The sequence below is a fragment of the Camellia sinensis genome, chromosome 5 (genome assembly GCF_055761805.1).
Source record: "Camellia sinensis isolate YWXY chromosome 5, ASM5576180v1, whole genome shotgun sequence".
Lineage (NCBI taxonomy): Eukaryota > Viridiplantae > Streptophyta > Magnoliopsida > Ericales > Theaceae > Camellia > Camellia sinensis.
The window spans coordinates 57320535-57342982 of NC_138965.1; the positions used below are offsets into that span (position 1 = coordinate 57320535).

The 22448-nt window shown below is 37.6% G+C and overlaps 1 protein-coding gene across 1 annotated transcript in view; it reads left to right on the forward strand.

Annotated features, from left to right (window-relative positions):
• The first annotated feature begins 13738 nt into the window (after positions 1-13738).
• ETL1 (SNF2 domain-containing protein / helicase domain-containing protein) overlaps positions 13739-22448 on the forward strand; it is a 41693-nt gene continuing 32983 nt past the window's right edge. The window contains exons 1-2 of the mRNA XM_028270451.2: positions 13739-14576; positions 14735-14852. Of these exons, the coding sequence (XP_028126252.2) occupies positions 14058-14576; positions 14735-14852 (637 nt within the window). The 5' untranslated portion in view covers positions 13739-14057. The remainder of the gene's footprint in view (positions 14577-14734; positions 14853-22448) is intronic.

The window sequence follows — 22448 nt, forward strand, 5'->3', positions numbered from 1 at the left end:
GTTTTCAGCCATCGTCTCCGGCCGTTTAAGTTATTGGAAAGGCCAGCCATCAAGTTGAGGGCTTCAATTTCCTACTGAGCAACTTGGTTGCAAAGAATCGAGGTGGCTACATCCTGGCCCATGCTCCATTACCTTCGGGTGCTCAGACAGTGGGCAGATCAGAGAAGAATACTTTCCGGGCGTACAAGCAAGTTTTACCAATTATATGTGACAATGAAACAAGCAAGACTGCCACTGCCTACCAACAAATATTACTAACGTACCCATCCATTCTCATTCTGCACGAAGGTCATAAAAAAGACAAATGAGAGTACGCATTCATGAACTCGCTCAATAAAGTCCAAACAGCCCGCAACTCATGAATGACAGCTACCTTCCTCTTCAAATGTAATTGTTGTATATATATGCAAGATGATAACTTCAAGAGAAAGGTAACCGTCATTCAAAAGTTGCGTGCAATGACAGGTGTAGACGCGCCCGCGTGGGGGGCTTCGCTATTACAGTTCGGACTCTCGATTTTGTTGTCGCGGTTCTTAATCTGAACCAAAGAGTCCAAATCTGGCAAATCGTTTTGAGAAACAGATTTTTTTGAAAAAGTAGTGCTAAACATGGACTGCTTTGCCAGATACAGAGTTGCCACCTAAATATTTTTTAATGGGGAAATTTAGGAAACCCTGACTCGGTGCCGAAGGCCACATGTCCGTCATCACCGGAGTTGTCTCGGCTCGGGAGCTTGGGTACGATCGGGGAAGGTCAGCTATGAGCACCCCCTTTCGCCCGGTCCGAAGACCGGCCTCTACTAACCATGATATCCGATTTTGAAAACATTACGTGTTCTTATTCCATTTATTAGCCTAGAATTACTTATGTTATGCGCGCAGCAAACAAGTATAGACTAGATTGCCTAATTTGGAAATAAACATTGCATATCCGTTCGGTTTTGAAAAGCGCTTTGGAATTTGCTACTCGTAAGTAGGCTAAAACACGGATTTCAACGAGTTTTTCCAACTCGAGCAGTCCAACCTTCACCCACAGGCATTAAAACATTTTAACACATAAGCACTTAGCCGCATGGCAGGCATACTGTTATGGCAACACTCACACACATGCGGGATGCTAAAGCATAAATACTTACATCGTACTCCGTGCCAAAACAGTAAACTAGTCAGCAAACATGCATGTCCTAGTTCATGTTAAAAATGGCTAATGCATCACATGCAAAAATGCAATCTAGGCAGGCTCGGCTAACCCTAAACATGGCATGTGAAATGCGATCAACTACCACATATTCAATTTGTGAATTGAAGTACAGATGCAGTTAGCGTGATGTACCGAGCCTAATGTATGTAATACAAATGTATGGATGCACGCATGCATAGCATAAGGTATGCTAATTTTAAAGATGCCCTAATCTACCATCATAAGCAGGTAAATAAAAGGGAAGAAAGAAGTGGGGATTGGAAGACATACACACCACCCACACACACTTATTACAGATTTGCCCTCACTCGGAGGGACCAAATAAATATTACAAATTAATTAACTACGCAAGCTAATTAAATATTACAAATTGCCTAATCAGCTAAGCAAATTTAAATAAACTAAGAAAACAGTAAATCGCCTCGGGAAATGCGCCGCCATGCGTGAGCTGCCTCTGTTTTCCTTCCTTCACTCCTCTGGAGGTTGCCAAAACCTCAGGACTGCTTTTCTGGACAATGAGGAGTGCCACCGGCTGAATGGAATTGCCACCGGCAGTGTGGTATGGCCACCGGCACAAAACAAAGCTGTCGGCATAGAAATTATTGCCGGTCGGCACTTTACACTGCCGGTCGGCAGAGTGTTCCTGCAGAATCTGCAAATGACAGCAACAGAGGGCAAGGCAAAGCATGGCAGCATAATTCAAGGCATATATGCACCAACCATGTCCCTTATCATGGTAATGACTTATAGGGGTATGTGTCTTGATTCTCGGACCACCAATCACGCATTTCCATGCATGATGGCCCAAGGAATCGAGTATGCAACTTTCATGTCAAATGAAATGCAAACCAATCAAACAAGCCAAGGCCCAATTCCTATCATCAAGTCAAGGAACAAGGTATGCATGCAAGATGCAATGCAACCTAGGCATGCAAGCTAAGGATGCAACATGGCATGGCAACAAACTTATGCAAGCATACAAGCAAGCATAGGGCCATGCAAACCAAATAGAGGGTGGACTTAAACATGAATTAGGCAGCCCTAAATAGGCCTAAAACAGTGGCCAAAATGCCCAAAAATGGAGGCTAAACACACATGCACACATACACATGTTGTGGTCCAAGCATCAAGCATTAAGCAAGCAACATTCAAGCACACTCGCAAAGGGATTTCATGGACAATTAGCATGCAACATGAGCTCTAAAATCATGCTAAAACATGGTGCCAAACCAAGCAATAAATCAAGCCAAGCATGCAACAAATGGCCTAAGTGCTCAAAACAAACCAATGGAGTATTGAACTACACTTAGCAAGACCAAACATGGCATGAACTCATTGACCAAAAACAGAATTTTAGGACATTAATACAAGGCCTAAGGATCACTTAGATGGCATCCAAATGACTCAAAAACAAAGGCATGCATAATCACCAAAACATGAAGCATGAGATGACAACCTTACAAGGCATTAAAGGGACAACTAAAGCAAGCATGCAAGCATACTATAAGGTCTGAAATGACATGGTGGATGGTCCCAAATCACCAAATCAATGCAAAGATGTCATGCTATACATGCACATACTTAAGGCCAACAAGCCGGAATGCAAAGTGGCTATACTAAGCATGCTAAAATCAACCCAAACACTTATGGACAGACCTAAAACATGTCAAGATGAGCACAAAATCTTCACAAATGTAAGCCTAAACATGTTAGAAACAAAGGCACACAACCTAAGACATGTTAAGGAATCACAAGGCATTACATGGCAACTATGCTAAGCATGCATGGAGTACCAAAACCAATTTAAAATCATGTTATATTATGGAAAAATAAGCATGAAAAATAGTCTATACATGCTCAACACACACTCAAACATAGGCTCCCTTTAGAGACCAAAACATGCCCTTTTCAAGGACAACAAGGAGAGGGGATGGCCCTCTCCTTCTAGAGACTTCAAGGCACCATCTCCACCACTGAAATCCCTCAAGATTTCAGTGGTGAAGAGGCCCAAACACCAAAGTCCCGAAACTAGCACAAAATAGCACAAAATGAGGCCTTTCAAGGCCTAAGAGGGGTCAAACACCCTCAAACCACAAAACACTCTTAATAAACAATCAAGAGGGCCTAAAAACAGAACTTTTTTGTGTTATACAATAAGCACGAAAACTGTAACGCCCTCAAAATAACAACAATAAACCCATCAGATAAGACATGCATTTACATACAAACTAACCACATTCTTTTATTCATTAGAGTTCCATTACATAAGTATTACATGTTAACATCATAAACAAAATGCCCTACGGGCTTACAGCTTTCCAAGTTAACACTTGGTTACAACAAAAGAGTACTAACTCGTTTACACATTAAGCCCTTGGCTTGAAGTTACATGTAATACATCAAAAGTTAAGCGACAAAAGTATGTCCGCCTCTAGCCTCCAGCTATGCTCTTGGAGGTGGCATGCTTCTTGCACCTGAAAATGATATTCCCATATAGGGTGAGCCACAGCCCAGTAGAAATACACTAAACCAACCATGAACAATGACTCAAATATTAGCAATTGATAGATGGTCAACACAGATACATTCACATAAATTACACATTTATGTCTTACAACTTATGAGTCTAAGTTACCTTTCATTTTCCCTTTTTCAACAGATAAGCATGCTAGCTCTATCATCATTTCCACAGATATGTATAAAAACTATATCTCACATTCAGATAAGCATAAAGCTATATCCACATTCTCAACAGATATGTATAATCACAATATCCACAGATAAGCATATGAGCTATATCCACACATCACAAAGATAAGCATATAAGCTCTATCTTCACTTCTCTAGACAAGCATATGAGCTGTATCTACGGAGTTCATCCCCTATCTTCTCCCAACACTAACCGGTTTAGAGGTACATCCCCTATCTTCCCCTAAACCGTGGAGTACATCCCCTATCTCCTCCTCTACACAAAACGTATATAAACACATTGGTTCTATATACAATCACCCAATACATACAGTTAATGTATTCTATCAACCGTCAAGTTCCATGACACATTTCATTGATTAGTTTCAGTTTGCCTAATCATCATGCATTGTCTACAACAATCACGACTATCCTCCACCGATAGCCCAAAGCAGTTATTTCTAAACAGAAAATAAATGCACCAATGGATATTCAATCAACATTTCTTTTCCTCACCATTAATTATCCCAATTAATCAATCAATGTAATTAGGCCATTTTCCATAATTACCATTTCAACCCTTAGGTCCCATTTTCATCAATGATTCAACATTTATTCCATTCCTCTATGCCAAACATGTATCTAGGTTTATTATGAATAAAACCCCAACTTTTGTAAAATTACACAAAAGCCCCAAACTTTCACAAAAATTACCAAACCAAGCCCAACATCTCAAAATACCAAAATTTAAAGACAAAACCCATAGAGAGGAGTAGGATATCCCTACCTCGAAGTTTTAGCCCAAAAGGAGATGAAGACTCCAAGATCAACTTGCTCAAAATCCAAACTTTTTCAGATTAAATCAAAGCTCTCAACGCCCTCTATCTTTTAAACAAAGGCCCTAGGCTAGATTCACACCCTAGGGAGATCAAATCTTAGAGAGAGTGCAAGTTTAGAGAGAGAGGGTGTCGGATTTAGGGTTTAATCAAAGAAAGGGACTGAAAAAGTGATGTTTAAGACGCTACTGTCCGCTGATATAAAACACGCTCGCTCGAGCGAAGGCTTGGTCGCTCGAGCGACCAGACACAGAAAACTCTCGCTCGAGCGAAGAAAAATCCAGACCGCTCGAGCGAAGGAAGCTCGCTCGAGCCAAGAAAGACAGCTCTCAGGTCTAGAACCAGGTGCAACCGCTCGCTCGAGCGAGCCACTCTGGCTCGACCCACCATACTCGAACCCCACTCTCGCTCGAGCGACCAACTCCTCGCTCGAGCGAAGGTCCAAAATTCTGGGCAGCAACACTAGGCTCCCGAACACAACCAACCTGTAACAAACCTGCCCAACACATCCCATAACTCAATATACAAAGTACAAAGGATGAAAACACGATAATAAACAACAACCAACATCCATGGACACATGTCCGGATCACTGTACAACAAGGGTAAACCCGGGATCGCTATAAAAACAGCTCTAAGATAGGTAGAAAATCAATGCAAAAATGGAGAATAAAGGTGTTAGTTTCTTACCCTTGATGACCCCTTCAACAATGGTGCTCCAATGGCCTCCCTTGGCTTGAATCTAACACCAAAACTTCAAAATCAGTCCCTTAGAACCTCAGTAGCTAGACAAAGGTGAAACACTAGGTGTTTATGTGCAATAGTAAGACACAAAACACCTAGAGCACAAAAGAGAGAGAGAGAGAGGTAGGATGTGTATCTAACCCTAACCCTAAAACCAGAGCTTAACAATGGCTGTCTAAGCTCTCAAAATATCTCAAGTGTCTAACCTTAGCAACAAGAGAGAGCCCCTCTCTATATAGAAGCTTTTGTCTTGTAAAGCTTACAAGACAAGCTTCATAAGAGGGAGATCCCTCCATACACGTGTATGGAGGGGAGCAAAAGCAAGACAGCTGTCTTAAAATATCTGCAAAAGCAGATGCACAGTAGTCGGCCGGCCAAAAATGCCATCTTGGCCAAAAGTAGTGCCGACCGGCACTAAATAGTGCTGACCGGCAAAAAAAGGTGCCGGCCGGCAATAAAAAGTGCCGATGGAAGCAAAAATCAGCCGGTAGCCTCTAGCCACTGCCGGTGGTGGGTGGGGATGGTCTACAAGCCCTACCCTGCCTCTCCAAACGAACACAAACACGGATAATCACCGAGTGTTCAAACGGTGACGTCCAAGTCTTGAGGACGGTCAAAAATGGGGTGTCTACAACAGGCAAGGTTGTCCATTTCTACAAATGAGATTTTCTTCGTGAATTGCCTGGGCTTGTTGACTTTTCTGAATTTCTTCACCTCACCCTTACGACAGTTCGTGAAGTTGAAGAACTGAACAACTTCGTTAAGCAGTTGAACATCACCTGGGATGGGAGCACACTGTATGTGCACACACAGTTGAGATCCCTCCTAAAGAGTTCACCTACAGACACGTCAACCACAGAAACAGAGGGCATTGACGATGCCCGGATGGACCACATCTTAGAAAAGTTGGATGTTAGAGAAGGACTGAAGGCAAACTTCTTCCTTAATCTGTTAGGGTTGTCCGACTCAGGTGGGGAGAAGGTATTGGTTTTCAGCCATCGTCTCCGGCCGCTTAAGTTGTTGGAAAGGCTAGCCATGAAAGTGAACGCTTCAACTCTTGATTCAGAATTGGGTGTGGGAACGAATAGCTCTCTACAAAATTTGGAAATCGTCATCCTCATTTCAACTCTTTCAATTTGGCTTTCATATGTTTTAAGTTGAATACCGTCAACTATGCATGAACTTCAGCACTGAAAGAAAGAGTTGTTTACTGTGTTACACGGACTCGGGTACGGGTGCCAGGTGCGGTATGTATGTACAGGTCCGACTCATTAAATCTTAACCCTACATTCAATGGTACGCGGTGTGGGGAAAAAATATCATATTTTTAATCTAATATGTGACATAAAATGGTACTATATGTAACTCACAGTGTCAAAATCACATTTATAGTAATTTCACAATAATTTGCACATATAATAATTGTGTTATATACAATTATATAAGAAGTGTCCGTTGAAAAGTATCCGACACATATCCCATACCCTTGTCCGACTCTCAGGTGTCCGACACAGGTATTTGATCTATTTTGAAGAGTCCGTGTACCACAGATTGTTTCTAAACATAAGTTCTGGCAATATAAAATCACCGAGTACTACAAAATTGAAAGCAGAATTCAACCGAGTGTGCTACCTGTTGCGGAAACAAGATTAGTCATTGTTTGTTTATCGAGTTTCTTATTTTTGCTTTTTTGGCTACTCGAAAAAAAAAATTGTTTTTCCCATGCCAACATTACACAAATTTTTTTTAAAGTCTTTTTTCGTTATATATAACCCAACCTAACAAGTTCGCCATGTAAATGCAGAACACCTTTTATGCTTGTTGCTAACTACTATGATACCTATGTTCAACTTGCAGCACTGATAGCAGAGGGAAGACTTCCTATTCGAAAGAGAGAAAATACAAAAATTGAGTACAGAACAGTTCCTATTGGGTCCATTTCGGTTAGCAGAGGGAAGAGTTCCTATTCGAATAGCACAAAATACGAAAATAGAGTACAGAACAGTTCCTATTGGGTCGATTTCGGGTTGGGTGTGAAGGTATATGCGAATGATAGAAGACAAACAAGGAGACAGATAATGTACCAGCACGAAATAAAGGAAATACCAACCAGATCAGACGAACTGACGGTGGTGCTCGATTAACCCTTGCGGTTGTGCTCCACCAACAAAAATCAACTTAAAAAAAGTATTTATGCATCCACTTCCATGGCTAGCCTTCCCAAGAACTTAAGCTCGGCCCTCAAATATTTTTCTCTGTAAAACCCTACAGCTACGGGGAAATGGAACAACGGAGAGACAGGCAGAGAGAAAGACAAACAAAGAGAGAGGTCTGAGATGGAAGAGAGACGGACGGGCCGACGGAACTTACACCTCTTCTGAACACTTCGGCATTTTTGAAAATTTTATACTTGTTCTGACAACTTACACCTTTTAATGAAAACTGACATCATTTATAAATTAATTTTCTTCATAAAAGTTACACCTTGGAACTTATATCTTTACATTAATTTTCTTAATAAAAGTTACACCTTGGATCTTTTCTAAAAACGAAACATTCAGCTTTATTGGGATTGGTCTTCTTTGGGAACTTATATCTTTTGTAAAAACGAAACATTCAGCTTCGATGATTGGTCTTCTTTGGGAACTTATACCTTTTGTAAAAACTCACAAAGTTTACAACTATTCCTAAATTTTACACCTTTCCTAAAAATTTACACCTTCTCTCGGAAATATTTATAACTTCTTGAAAAATTACACATTTTGTGGAAAACCCTTTTTCATAAAATTTACACTTATTATTTCAAGTTACACCTTTAGTGAAAAACAAAACTTACATCTTTTCTATGGTTATTTACACCTTCTTCGGACAAACATACACCATATTTGAAAAGGTTATACCTTTTGTCAAATAATTTCTTTTAACAAATTTTATCAAAAGCTTATTTTCCATAAAACGTGTAAATTTTCAAAAAATGTCTAACTGTCTTCACCAAAGATGTAACTCCTATTTAAAAGGTGTAAAATTTTTTAAACATGTTTGCTTCACAAAAGGAGTACCTTTTTAGAAGAGGTGTAAGCTTTTAAAATAAGGTGTAAACTTGCTGAAAACATATTTTCCATAGCAGGTGTAAATTTTTTAAAAAGGTGTAAGTTTTGCTGGCAGAAAAGTTGTAATATCCCATAAAAAGTGTAAATTTTATGAAAAAAGTTATTCACAAAAGCAGTAACCATTCAGAAACGGTGTAAGCATTCCCACAAAAAGGTGTAATCATTCAGAAAAGGTTTATGTTTTTAACAAAAGGTATAAATTTTATTCAAATACTCCGTCCATGCAAGGTGTATATTTTCAAAAACATGTATGTAGTTTTCACAAAACATGAAAGTTATGTCACAATGGTGTAACTTTCCATTGAAGGTTTAAATTTTAGGAAAATATAATTCAGATTTCCATAAAAGGTGTAAGCATGTTCAAAAAAGATGTAACTTATTTCAAAAAAGGTATAAGTTCTGTTCTCAGAAAAAGTGTAAGTTCCAATAAAACGTGTAAATTTTTTAATAGACATGATTTTTAATAAATTAGTAACTTCTCACAAAAGGTTTAAGTATTTCAACAAAAAGGTCTAAATTTTATAAAATAAATTATTTAACAAATGTGTAACCTTTCACAAATAGTGTAAGTTTTTTCACAAGGGATGTGAGTAACTTCGCAAAACGTGTAAGTTCTGTTTTTTCCCCACAAAACCTGGAAGTTCCTAAAATCCAATCACACTGTAATTGTCTTGTTCAAATAATGGCAATGTGAGAGAGAAGGGCGTTTCGGAGGGCTTGGCCTTTCTCTCAATAGAACTCCGTTTCAGAGACGATGAGTCTGGGAGGGCTTGGAATAGCGACTCCAAGTCCAAATCCAACCAAGTATGTCAATGTAAAAGAGAACCGTTTTTAATATAGAGCAACGGACAGAGAGAGAGAGAGAGAGATATACTGAGATCAACAGACATAGAGACCTAGATGGACACTGATCGACAGAGCAGCCACTCCGAGATCGACAGAGGGACCGAAATCGACAGAGATCGACGGAGAAGAGACCCACATGGACACAGACAGACCAAGATCGCTGGAGACAGACCGAGATAAACAGGGATCGACAGAGAGAGACCGACATCGACGGAGAATAGGCCGACATCGACACAGAGAGACCAAGATCGATAGCCAGAGAGAAAAAAATCTTTGATTTGCGGCGGCGGTGCCAGTGGAGGTGCCGATCTCAGAAGGCTGTGAGCACCGAAGGCCACCGATGCTTGGGTGGTTAGCGGGGGTCACGAGCCCTTTGATTTGTTCAGTGGTTGTCCCAATTTGTTTATGAACACTTCGAAATGTTACTCCTTTTGTGTTTACTACGAATACTTTGAAATGAACACTTGATGTTACTCCTTCTGTGTTTATGAACATTTTGAAATGAACGCTTTGTTACTCCATTTGTGGTTATGAATACTTTGAAATGTTATTCCTTCATACTTTTCGTGAAAATACTTACACCATTTTTGAAAAGTTACTCCTTTTGTTCAAGAATTTTTACCGTTTGTGAGCGGTAACTTAAAGCTTCGTCGGAAGTCACTTATACCATTTGTGAAAAAAAAAATTCATCAAATTTACACATTTTGCTTAAGCTTACACCTTTTCATGGAAGGGTTTACACCATTTTTGAAAAGTTACTCATTTTGTGTAAGAATTTTTGGCATAACATTTATACTTTTTCTTCCAACTTACACCTTTTGTGAAAGCCTAACTTAAAGCATCTTCGGAAGTCACTTATACCTTTTGTGAAAAAAAAAATTCATCAAATTTACACCTTTTGCTTAAGCTTACACCTTTTCGTGGAAGTGATTACACAATTTTTGAAAAGTTACTCTTTTTGTGTAAGAATTTTTGGCATAACATTTATACTTTGTCTTCGAACTTACACCTTTTGTGAAAGCCCAACTTAAAGCTTCGTCGGAAGTCAATTATACCTTTTGTGAAAAAAAAAAATTCATCAAATTTACACATTTTGCTTAAGCTTACACCTTTTCGTGGAAGTGCTTACACCATTTTTGAAAAGTTACTGCTTTTGTGTAAGAATTTTTGGCATAACATTTATACTTTTTCTTCGAACTTACACCTTCTGTGAAACCCCAACTTAAAGCTTCTTCGGAAGTCACTAACACCTTTTGGGGAAAAAAAAATCATCAAATTTACACATTTTTCTTAAGTTTACACCTTTTCGTGAAAATACTTACACCATTTTTGAAAAGTTATTCCTTTTGTGTAAGAATTTTTGGCATAACATTTATACTTTTTATTCCAACTTACACCTTTTGTGAAAGAATATATAAGCACAAAAGGAGTAAATGTTATGACAAAAATTCTTACACAAAAGGAGTACATTTTCAAAAATGGTGTAAATATGTTCCCGAAAAGGTGTAAGCTTAAGCAAAAGGTGTAAATTTCATTAATTTTTTTTTTCACAAAAGGTATAAGTGACTTCCGAAGATGCTTTAAGTTGGGCTTTCACAAAAGGTGTAAGTTGGAAGAAAAAATATAAATGTTATGCCAAAAATTCTTACACAAAAGGAGTACCTTTTCAAAAATGGTGTAAATATGTTCCCGAAAAGGTGTAAGCTTAAGCAAAAGGTGTAAATTTCATTAATTTTTTTTTTTTTCACAAAAGGTATAAGTGACTTCCGAAGATGCTTTAAGTTGGACTTTCACAAAAAGTGTAAGTTGGAAGAAAAAGTTTAAATGTTATGCCAAAAATTCTTACACAAAAGGAGTACCTTTTCAAAAATGGTGTAAACACTTCCACAAAGAGGTGTAAGTTTAAGAAAAATGTGTAAATTTTATGAATTTTTTTTTTCGCAAATGGTATAAGTGACTTCCAACGAAGCTTTAAGTTGGGCTTTCACAAAAGGTGTAAGTTCGAAGACAAAGTATAAATGTTATGCCAAAAGTTCTTACACCAAAGGAGTAACTTTTCAAAAATGGTGTAAGCACTTCAACGAAAAGGTGTAAGCTTAAGGAAAATGTGTAAATTTCATGAATCTTTTTTTCCACAAAAGGTGTAAGTTCGGAGAAAAAGTATAAATCTTATGACAAAAATTCTTACACAAAAGGTTTAAGTTGGGCTTTCACAAACAGTGTAAGTTCGAAGAAAAAGTATAAATCTTATGCCACAAAGAGATGTAAGTAACTTTGCAAAACGTCTAAGTTCCGTTTTTTCCCCCAAAAACCTGTAAGTTCCTAAAATCCAATCACACTGTATTTGCCTTGTTCAGATAATGACAATGTGAGAGAGAAGGGCGTTTCGGAGGGCTTGGCCTTTCTCTCAGTAGAACTCCGTTTCAGAGAAGACGAGTCTGGGAGGGCTTGGAATAGTGATTCTGAGTCCAAATCCAACCAAGTATGTCAATGTAAAAGAGAACCGTTTTTAATATAGAGCAACGGACAGAGAGAGAGAGAGAGAGAGAGATAGACTGAGATCAACAGACATAGAGACCTAGATGGACACTGATCGACAAAGGGATCGAAATCGACAGAGATCGACAGAGAAGAGACCTACATGGACACAGACAGACCAAGATCACTGGAGACAGACCGAGATAAACAGGGATCGACAGAGAGAGACCAAGATCGATAGCCAATCTTTCAAAAAAACTTTGATTTGCGACGGCGGTGCCAGTGGAGGTGCCGATCTCAGAAGGCTGTGAGCACCGGAGCCCACCGACGCTTGGGTGGTCAGTGGGGGTCACGAACCCTTTGATTTGTTCAGTGGTTGTCTCAATTGGTTTATGAACACTTCGAAATGTTACTCCTTTTGTGTTTACTACTTTGAGATGAACATATGTTACTCCTTCTGTGTTTACGAACATTTTGAAATGAACCCTTTGTTACTCATTTTTTGGTTATCAACACTTTGAAATGTTACTCCTTCATACTTTTCATGAAAATATTTACACAATTTTTGAAAAGTTACTCCTTTTGTGTAAGAATTGTTGGTATAAGATTTATACTTTTTTTTTGAACTTACACCTTTTATGAAAGCCCAACTTAAAGCTATTTCGGAAGTCACTTATACCTTTTGTGAAAAAAAAAATTCATGAAATTTGCACCTTTTGCTTAAGCTTACACCTTTTCCTGAAAATACTTACACCATTTTTGAAAAGTTACTCATTTTGTGTAAGAATTTTTGGCATAACATTTATACTTTTGCGCTTATATACTCTTTCACAAAAGGTGTAAGTTTGAAAAAAAAGTATAAATCTTATGACAAAAATTATTTCACAAAAGGAGTAACTTTTCAAAAAAAATATAAGCATTTCCACGAAAAGGTATAAGCTGAAGCAAAAGGTGTAAATTTGATGAATTTATTTTTTCACAAAAGGTATAAGTGACTTCCGAAAAGCTTTTAGTTGGGCTTCTACAAAAGGTGTAAGTTCGAAGCAAAAGATATAAATGTTATGCCAAAAAATTCTTACACAAAATGAGTAACTTTTCAAAAAAAATATAAGCATTTCCACGAAAAGGTATAAGCTTAAGCAAAAGGTGTAAATTTGATGAATTTATTTTTTCACAAAAGGTATAAGTGACTTCCGAAAAAGCTTTAAGTTAGGCTTCCACAAAAGGTGTAAGTTCGAAGAAAAGGTATAAATGTTATGCCAAAAATTTTTACACAAAAGGAGTAAATTTTCAAAAATGGTGTAAGTATTTTCACGAAAAGGTGTAAGCTTAAGCAAAATGTGTAAGTTTTCGTTTGTTTACACCTTTGGTAAGTCAACTCACAAAAGGAGTAAGTGTTCATAAAAGGTGTAAATGATTTCACAGAAGGCGTAAGTTTTCAGAAAAAAGTGTAACTTTTCAGAAATTAGCTACGCCTTTTTCTGAAATTCCTTACGCCTTTCGTGAAAATATACCCCTTTTGTGAAAATTTATACATTTTTTGTGACCATTTACACCTTTAGTCATATAATATATTATTTTATTAATTTACCTGGAAAGTGACCTGCTTAACAGGTCATCAATGTGTAAGTTTTCAAATATTTTAATATAACCTAATACATATAAATGTATAAATGTAAAATAAAAAGGTATAATTACCTTGCGTAGCATATATAAGATACACTTAAAAAAAATCCCTCAAACAATTGCTCCTACTCTTTCTCCAACCATTTTACCATTATTAAACTATTAACATAATTTTACCCCTTTAATCACCTTCCTAACTTTCTATTCCCTACAAATGTTAACATGTGGATTCGTACCAGCGGTACTTTCCTTCATTGTCCTCGTAGGGTATCCAACATACTTCGTCACATTTCTGCTCCTCTACTTCTTGTACCCCGCCTTCTCTATTTTTTTTTCTGTCCTTTTCTTTCTTATTCGCACTCTCCCATAAAAATGGCGCTCTCGACTTTCACTCCCAAGCTATACTTCCTCTCAGTCAATCCCTACTAGTCTCAAGCGAGAGAGAGAGAGAGATAGAGAGAGAGAGAGAGTACCTAGAACCATTTCTAGGGTTTTCACATGCTCTGATCACTCCAACCCACCTATTCAAATGAAGCGCGTGTACGAAATCTCCGACGACGAGTGGGAAAATGAGTCCTTCAAGCTATCCCGGGTCATCAAACCCTCCGAAATCCCTCCTCCAATCGAGTCTTTCGCTTATGGATCGAAAATTCAATCCAGTCCTAATCACAGCAGCGACAGTTCTGTTGAAATCGTGGAAAAATTGGAGGAAAATTTGGATGATGACGATGTGGACGAAGAGAGGGAGGTTCGGCCGCAGACGGGGCGAGGCAGGAGGTTTGTAGTTGATGAGGACAGTGATGATGATGATTCTGCTGAGGCGATTGAATCGAAATCGGAGCAGAGCGAGCTTGGTTTTGATTTTGATGATGATGATGATGATGATGATGATGAGGAAGAGGTAGAGGAAGGGGATGTGGTGGGAAAGGCTTTGCAGAAGTGTGCGAAGATATCGGCGGAGCTGCGGAAGGAATTGTATGGTTCTGCGGTGGCAGCCTGTGATCGATATGCTGAGGTTGATGCTTCTTCAGTGAAGATTGTTACTCAGGTTAATTGTTTTTGATGCTTAGATGGCAAATTGAAGAGAATAAACTAGTTTCAAATTCCTAAATGTGTGTGTGTGTATATATATAACAATTTATACATCTATATATGTGTAGTTTTGAGGGAGTTGATGGTTGGTTAGTCATAACTTTGGTATTGTAGGATGATATATGCGCCGCATGTGGGGCTGATGATTTGGATTTTCAGCCTATTCTCAAACCATACCAGCTTGTTGGTGTCAACTTTCTTCTTCTTTTGCACAGAAAGAGAATAGGAGGAGGTACCTTTTCTGTGCTTGTAATAATCTATGTGCAACCATCTAGATAGTATTTTTTTTTTTTTTTTAGTGTTAGAGGAATTGGACTCCTAGGTTGCTGATTGATACAAAAAAAAAAAGGTTATGGAAAGAGCGTGATTTCAATGCTATGGGATAAAGTTCTTCAGATAGATCATGTGAGCCAAATAGCAGTAAAAATTTTGTCTTTCTCTTGGTAATTTACCTTTTTGAAATGATGTGCATTAGATATTGTTTATTGCAAACCCTATGATGAGATTCTATGAGTTGAGCGGTGGCCAAATTTTATTGTGGCTTCAAGCCATCTATCTAATGATGATGGGGATTGTCCAAATTGATTCTACTGTAGAAAAGTCACGGTGCGACTTTTGGGCTCAAAGGAGACAACTTTGAGCAGAAATGTTATCAGGGACTGTGAGGCTTGACATGACACACCTATGAAATTGGTTGGACGCTTTCAGGCACTTAGCAACTCATGTATCTTTATTTGCATATACAACCTGCCTCAAGTTTGGAACTATACATATTCTAGTCAGGGACCTCCTATCAACTACACTAATATGTTGAACATCTATAATTTGCCAAAATAATATCCCAATTTTCATATTCTTATATTTTGATTTAATAACCATCTTTGACAGGTCTTCCAGAAACACATATGATGTTGTGTATGCATAAATTTGTGTCCTCTTGCTTACAGTTGAACAAGGTCATATCTCAGAGATCTTGATTGGTGTTCAAGTATGACACTTATGGGTGTCCTCTGGATATGTATGCAAAATTATAAATGTGAAGGCTCCAGCATTGATGTAGAAGGATTAAGACTTGGGTTGAAGTGGCCAAATCATATGATAAGAATCCTCCTACATGATAAGCACAGGATTTCAGTAAATTGTTATGCCAGAAATAACCTGTCCTATGTTTAAGTGCCCATAAGTGGATCTTAAACTTGAAAAGACACTGAGCATTAGATACATCAATTTTGGATTTATTTTGCTAAAAATCGGAGATGTATTTTACTTTATCATTATTTGCTTGTAGTCCGATGATCTGTGAGACTGTCATTGAGATGGCTTAACTCAGAATGTTCTATGTTTTCTTGAAAATTTAATTTCTCTATCTAAAAAATTTCCTTTTATTTTTCCTTTTTGTGATAAATGAAAATCTAAACAAGAATGAAAGCTTAAACCAAGAGGCCTCATTGTTGTGGCACGTCTAGCAACCACACAAATAGTTAACTAGTGTTTATGCATTTGCATCGGATGGTAATTCATATTAGGCATGGCTTTTGCATTTTCAAAATACTGTCATAATATGTTAGACTCACATGTATTTAAATTTGCTTTATCATGTTCAAAATTCTCAGTGTGAGATATGTGAGCTATGTAAAATACCACATTGTACCAATTTTTGGGTGAGGGTAATTCATTGTTCATACATTTCATGCACCAAAACAATTTACAGTTAATAACATTGCCCTTTCATTAACTAGAGAATTTATTGCTTTATTTTGTCTTTTAACCACTAATTGTAATGTGTATCCATTAAATGATTGGTTTGGACACGTTAAGAAGGGTGAGTCCATTGAGTGGCAATTTTAAAAGTGGGGAAATTTATCTGTGACATGGTTTGGCTATGTGCAACATGTTGAATGCATTGGTATCGTGTAGTGGTTTGATTAAGTTGAAGGCCCCAGAAGGATAAGAAAAGGATTGAAAACAATGGGTCGTGAGGATGTGAAAAAGACTTGATTGCATACGATTTGAGAAAAGGATTGAAAACAATGGGTCGTGAGGATGTGAAAAAGACTTGATTGCATACGATTTGAGAGATGATGTGGTTACACAAAAAGTTGATTGGTGTAGAACTAATGTAGCCGAGCCCATTGTAATAGGGATTATGTCCTTGTTGAGTTGAATTGCATAGTTTGATTATGTCCATAAGATTCTGTGTTTTCGAGTTTTATGTGTTCATTAGTTTTTTTTTTCCAATTTAGTATGGAATGTACAGAAATTTCCTTATTAGTAGTTAAGTACTTTTCCTTTTGTTATAGGATTTAGGATTTAGTGTGCTGGCAATTGATGTAGACAAAAACATGTGGTGGTTGTCTAGGTTAGGTGTAGAGGTCTAAGTGTTAAAGTGCTGAAGAGTGAAGACGTCTGATGACAATACAATGCGTGTTTCGATCCAATCTAGGGTAAAATTGCATGAGCATATTGCATTAGTTCAAGACATTTTGCATGAGTAAAAAGAAAAGTCAACTTTGAGTGGGCATGCGGATTTGAACATGAATTTGACTTGGTTTTTGAAAGACTAGAAAAGGCTAATGCTTTATTAAACATATAAAGACATATAGAAATAATCCATGAGGAACCCTAGCCTCTTAAAGAGCCTCCAATACCTAGGAAGCTAGACCATACATACTGATTTAGAGAAGTATTTTTTTTTTGGTATACAAATTGATTTGAAGAAAGCGTTTCTCTGATTGTTTTGCAAAAACCACTTGCATCATACACATTTTAATCATTCACTGTGTATTGGATATTCCTGTCAACTGTTCGATTGTGATTGGAACCGAGAGGAGAGTAGATCTAGACAAGAGGAGGCTGACATAGAAGTTAAAGGCAGTTGTGAGTGGAGTTTGAGCTTGAAGGGGTAGATATCAAGGCTAACACATCTAGGGTTTGGGTTGTAAGTCGTTTTACTTGAGTCTTTAAATTACGGGTTGGTTTGGGAAATGGCTTTTTGGCTAAAATATGAGGTGAAAAAATTGAAGTTTATAGGAATGGGTTTTTAACTTTTTACAAAAAAAGGTGTAAAAAGTAGAGAGAACGAAAGGAATCTTTGACTTTTTGTATAAGGCTTTGTCTTTTTGACATTTTTAGTGACTTTTGGGTATTTTATTCTCTCTGCTAACGCCCACTTCATCTAGTGGATTCTAAAAGGTGGGACTGCTTGTGATTGTTCATCATGTGGGGATTGTTGTTACCAAATGGTTTTCCATATATTGCCATGTTTCTTATTCTTCATTTATGTATACTGTATTTGGAATATGCATGATTATATACACATGCGCACACACGCACACACACACACACATATATATATATATATATATTGGGATTGAATAATTGAATTGATTAATCCATGGCTTGGTAATTTGAATTGAGAGTTTGACGTATTCACTCTTCATCCGGGCACAAATGTGTCCCCACCTTTGTCGCCTTTTCAATTGGTATTGGAGCTTCTTGGTTGCTTGTTTAGTGTAAAAGCATAAGTAGATCCTATTAACCATGTTTATGGAGATAGATACGCCTAGAGAGGGTGGTTCTATGGTATGAGCCCCCTTTATTTGATGGTTCTAGTGATACTATTGGAAACCTTACATAAGAGCCTTTTGAAGCTAATTAATGAATATATTTGGCTGTTTTGTCAAAATTGGATATAATAAAACTGGCATTGAAAATTATGGTTGGAACTCTAAGGCATTGAATGCGATTTTTTGTGTCGTGTCACTCAATGAGTTTAGGAGGATCTCATATTGTGGAATTGCTAAGGATGCATGGGTAGTGTTTTAAAAGGCTCTAGGCCCACCGTGGCGATAAGGTCTCCTATAGCCTAAGTGCGAGGCGAGGTGCAAGTAGTAGGAGAAAAGAAAATGATAAAATAGGCAAACTTTTCAATATAACAAATATATATAGAATTCTAAAAAGCATAAAGCAAGCTTCACAAGCATAACAAAGAAGAAAAAACAGAGAGATAATCCAGTGAAAAAGCAAAAGAAGAGAAGAATAAAAGAAGAGAAGAAAAAATAGAGGCAGACCTATGAAGAGAACCCATTGAAGAAGAGAAGAAGAAAATAAGAAAAGAAGAGAAGAAAATTAAAGGAAGAAAAAATAAAGGCAGGGAGATAAATGCAACCAAGATAACCCATCGAAGAAGAGAAGAGAAAGAGAACCACCAAAGTAGAGGAGAAGAAGAGAAGAACATGAAGAAGCCGAAATCGTGTCTTCTTCTCACTTTTTGATCGCTTTTTATAATATTCTCCACCTATGGTTTTTTTTAATCACTTTCTGCTCTCTTTTGATCATGTTTGAGCATTTTATATTGAAGAGCTTTGATTCCCAGTGGGTATGCCCACAAAAGAAAAAGCACTTAATTAACAGTTAGAGCAGAAAAATTGGTAAAGCTCATGAAGCCCGCTCCTCGCGCCTCAAAAAAAAGCTGTCGCCTCAGCGACTAAGCTGCTGCGCCTTATGTATTGCACCTCGCCTTGCCTCGCTTCGACTTGTTTAAAGCATGAGGCTATGCCTCATTGTGCCTCGCGCTTAGGTGTGCGCCTTTTAAAACACTGTGCATGGGACATTTGAAAGTGTATTTATCCATGAGGGAACCCTCGCAATAAAAAACTCCGTACTCCAAGCTCTTATGCAAGTGTCGGGAACGTTTGACTAGAAAGTGTGGGTGTGGGTACGAGTACGCCGTTACGGAAAATTCTAAAAAAGTAGGGTACTGGTATGACTGTGGTATGCTAATTGTATTTTTATTTTTATTTTTATTTATTTATGTATTTTTTTTTAAATTTATAGCTAACATCCAACATACAAATCAAAGTTTAATAACATAATTAAAAGGAGCAATTACCCAAAAAAAAAAGTAAATCATTCTTCAACAATACTAATACTAAAGTAAGTCAACGAGCTATTTTAATGTCATTACATAGAAGAAATTAGAAAAGAGAGTTTCATGCCAAAAACAAGCTAAACAAAAATAAATGATAACCCTAATGAAACTAGGAACATCAACTTTCAATTCCATCAACTTCATCATCAAACAATATGGCTTCCATCTCCTGCTCATCAAGTGAAAGATTTGCAATTTCTAATAAACCAGAGCCCTCCAATGAATCAAAAGCATCTCCACCAATGTCTCATAACTTGCTCTCTCCTTCTGTGTATTGTTGACGACTCCTTGATAGAAGGCGAATATTAGAGTGCACAAAAACCAAATCCTTACAACACTGTAGAGTCATTTTATTCCTTCGCATGGAGTGAATGAAAGACTATGTGCTCCAATTACTTTCACAACATGAAGAGAAACGAGGTTGGCCAAGTAATTTCACCACTAATGATTGGAGCATAGGTGCAGAAGAGCCATGTGCCAACCACCAAACCACAGGTTCCATTTCTCCTCTATCATATATTGAGTCGATGTAGTGTTGTGAAAAGTGCGCCTAGGCGCAAGGTGAAGCGTGGCGCAAGCTGTGCGCCTGAACAGGACCCAGGCGAGGCGCTTTGAGGAAGTTGCGCGCCTTAGACGCGACTTGAACCAGGCGAAAGAGGCGCAAGGCTCGCGCCTAGGCGTGCTTGATTGCTTAGGAGCTTATTCTGATCTAACGGCTGTGGTGTGTGTTTGAATGGCTCTAACCATAGAGGATTACAACTCATATACAATATGACCCAAATACGATTCAAATGAATCCCTAATCTGTGTCGTCTCTTCCTCTCTCGCCTTGGACTTCAACTTTGACTGGGTTGCTGGACTTTGACTTCCACATTTTAGGTGTGCTTCGACTTCTTCTTCTTCTTCTTCTTCTTCTCCTCTTCTGGTTTGCTGTGCAAATTTTTTTTTTTCTCTTCTGGTTCGACTTCTTCAGCTCTGTTTTTTTTTTTTTTTGTTGGGCTTCTTCGACTTCGACTCTCTTTCTCTCTCTCTCTCTCTCTCTCTCTTTCTTCTTGTTCTTCTTCTTTTGGGCTGCTTGTTTGTCTCTGTCGACTGCTTTGTTTTTTTCTCTTCTTCGTTGCTTTGGTGGTCTTTTTTTTTTTTGGGGGGCTTCTGTGACTTCGACTCTCTCTCTCTCTCTCTCCCTTTCTCCTTTTTCTTCTTTTGGGCTGCTTTGTTTGTCTCTGTCGACTGCGCGATTTTTTTTTTTTTTTTTTTTGGGTTCAATTATGCCTTTGAGTCTTTGTTAGAAAAAAAAAAAAATAAAGTTACAAAATAAGACTTATATTACTGATTCTGATTGATTAACTAAAAAAAATACACTGAATTTTTTTTTATAAATAATTAATTATTCACAAATAATTAATTAATACACTGTGCTGTTGGTCTGTTTTTTTTTCCTTTCTATTTTTTTTTCTTTCTCTGTTAGGAAAAAAAATCACAAATAATTAATTCATCACACATTACATTACATTGAAATTATTTTCCATTTATTAAATTTTTTGTGTAGAAAATGACATCGGAAAGTAACAGAGAAGATCCGGCGTGGCAACATGTCCATTTGGTGGAGGAGAATAATTTTAAACAAGTTTGGGTGTAATTTTTATGGAAAAATATCAAATGGAGGTGTTTATTCGGTGAAACGCCGCCTCACGGGAGGTTATAGGAATGTCACTGCTTGCCCGAAGTGTCCAGCTCATGTAAGAGGAGATTAGAGATTTCATGTTAAAAAAGAAGACACAAAAAGAAGAAATGAACATGTTGCCTGATTTCGATGACATGGACATGGAAGATGAAGATGAAGATATTGAGATCAATGTCAATCAACGCCGTAAATTGACAAGTAGTAGCCAAGGTTTATCCAAATCCAAATCCAAATCAAAATCCAAAATGCCAAAGAGAAAAGGGCCTATGGATGTTACTTCACACCCAATCCTGAATTAGTGGTGAAAAATCGAAGAGACCAAGCAAAAGGGAAGCAAAGGGAAGCAAACCAAAATTGATGCGAATGACCCTTACAAAAAGGAAATGAGAGCTCGGGTAGGGCAAAGATTTGCAAGGTGGATGGATGATGCTGGAATCCCTTTTAATGCAGTAAATTATGAGAGTTTTAGACCAATGATTGAAGCCATTGGGCAATATGGTTCTGGTATGAAGCCACCAACTTATCATGAAGTGCGGGTTACCCAACTAAAAAAAAAGGTGAAACATATTGAAGATTTGATGAAGAATCGTAAAGAGGATTGTGCAAAATATGGGTATTCCATAATGGCTGCTGGCTGGACTGATAAGAGATGAAGGACATTGATTAACTTTTTAGTTAATTGTCAAAGAGGAACCATGTTTGTTGAGTCGGTTGATGCTTCTAACTATTCAAAGAATGGGCAGAAGCTATTTAAATTACTAGACAAGTTTGTAGAGAAAGTTGGAAAATTGAATGTGGTGCAAGTTATCACTAATAGTACTGTAGCTAATGTGTTGGCGGTTAAAAATATTTCCTCCTTCGTTACGTCAAAATTGTTTACTCATAGTTTGTTTTGTATTTAAAATTTTAAAACTTGAAAATAATAATTCTTCGTAATTATTACATTATAGGGAGGTTTTTGGAAGCCAACTATGAACACTTGTATTGGACACCATGTGCTACTCATTGCTTGGACTTGATGTTAGAAGACATTTTCAAGATACCTCGATTGAAAAAGACATTTGAAAGGGGTATTGCAGTACGTGGCTACATTAACAACTGGCCTACGTTGCTAAACATGATGAGGCGCTATACAAATCTGAAGAATTTGATCAAGCCTGCAAAACTAGATTTGCAACCGCCTTTCTGATTTTGTCTTGGATGCATTAACAAAA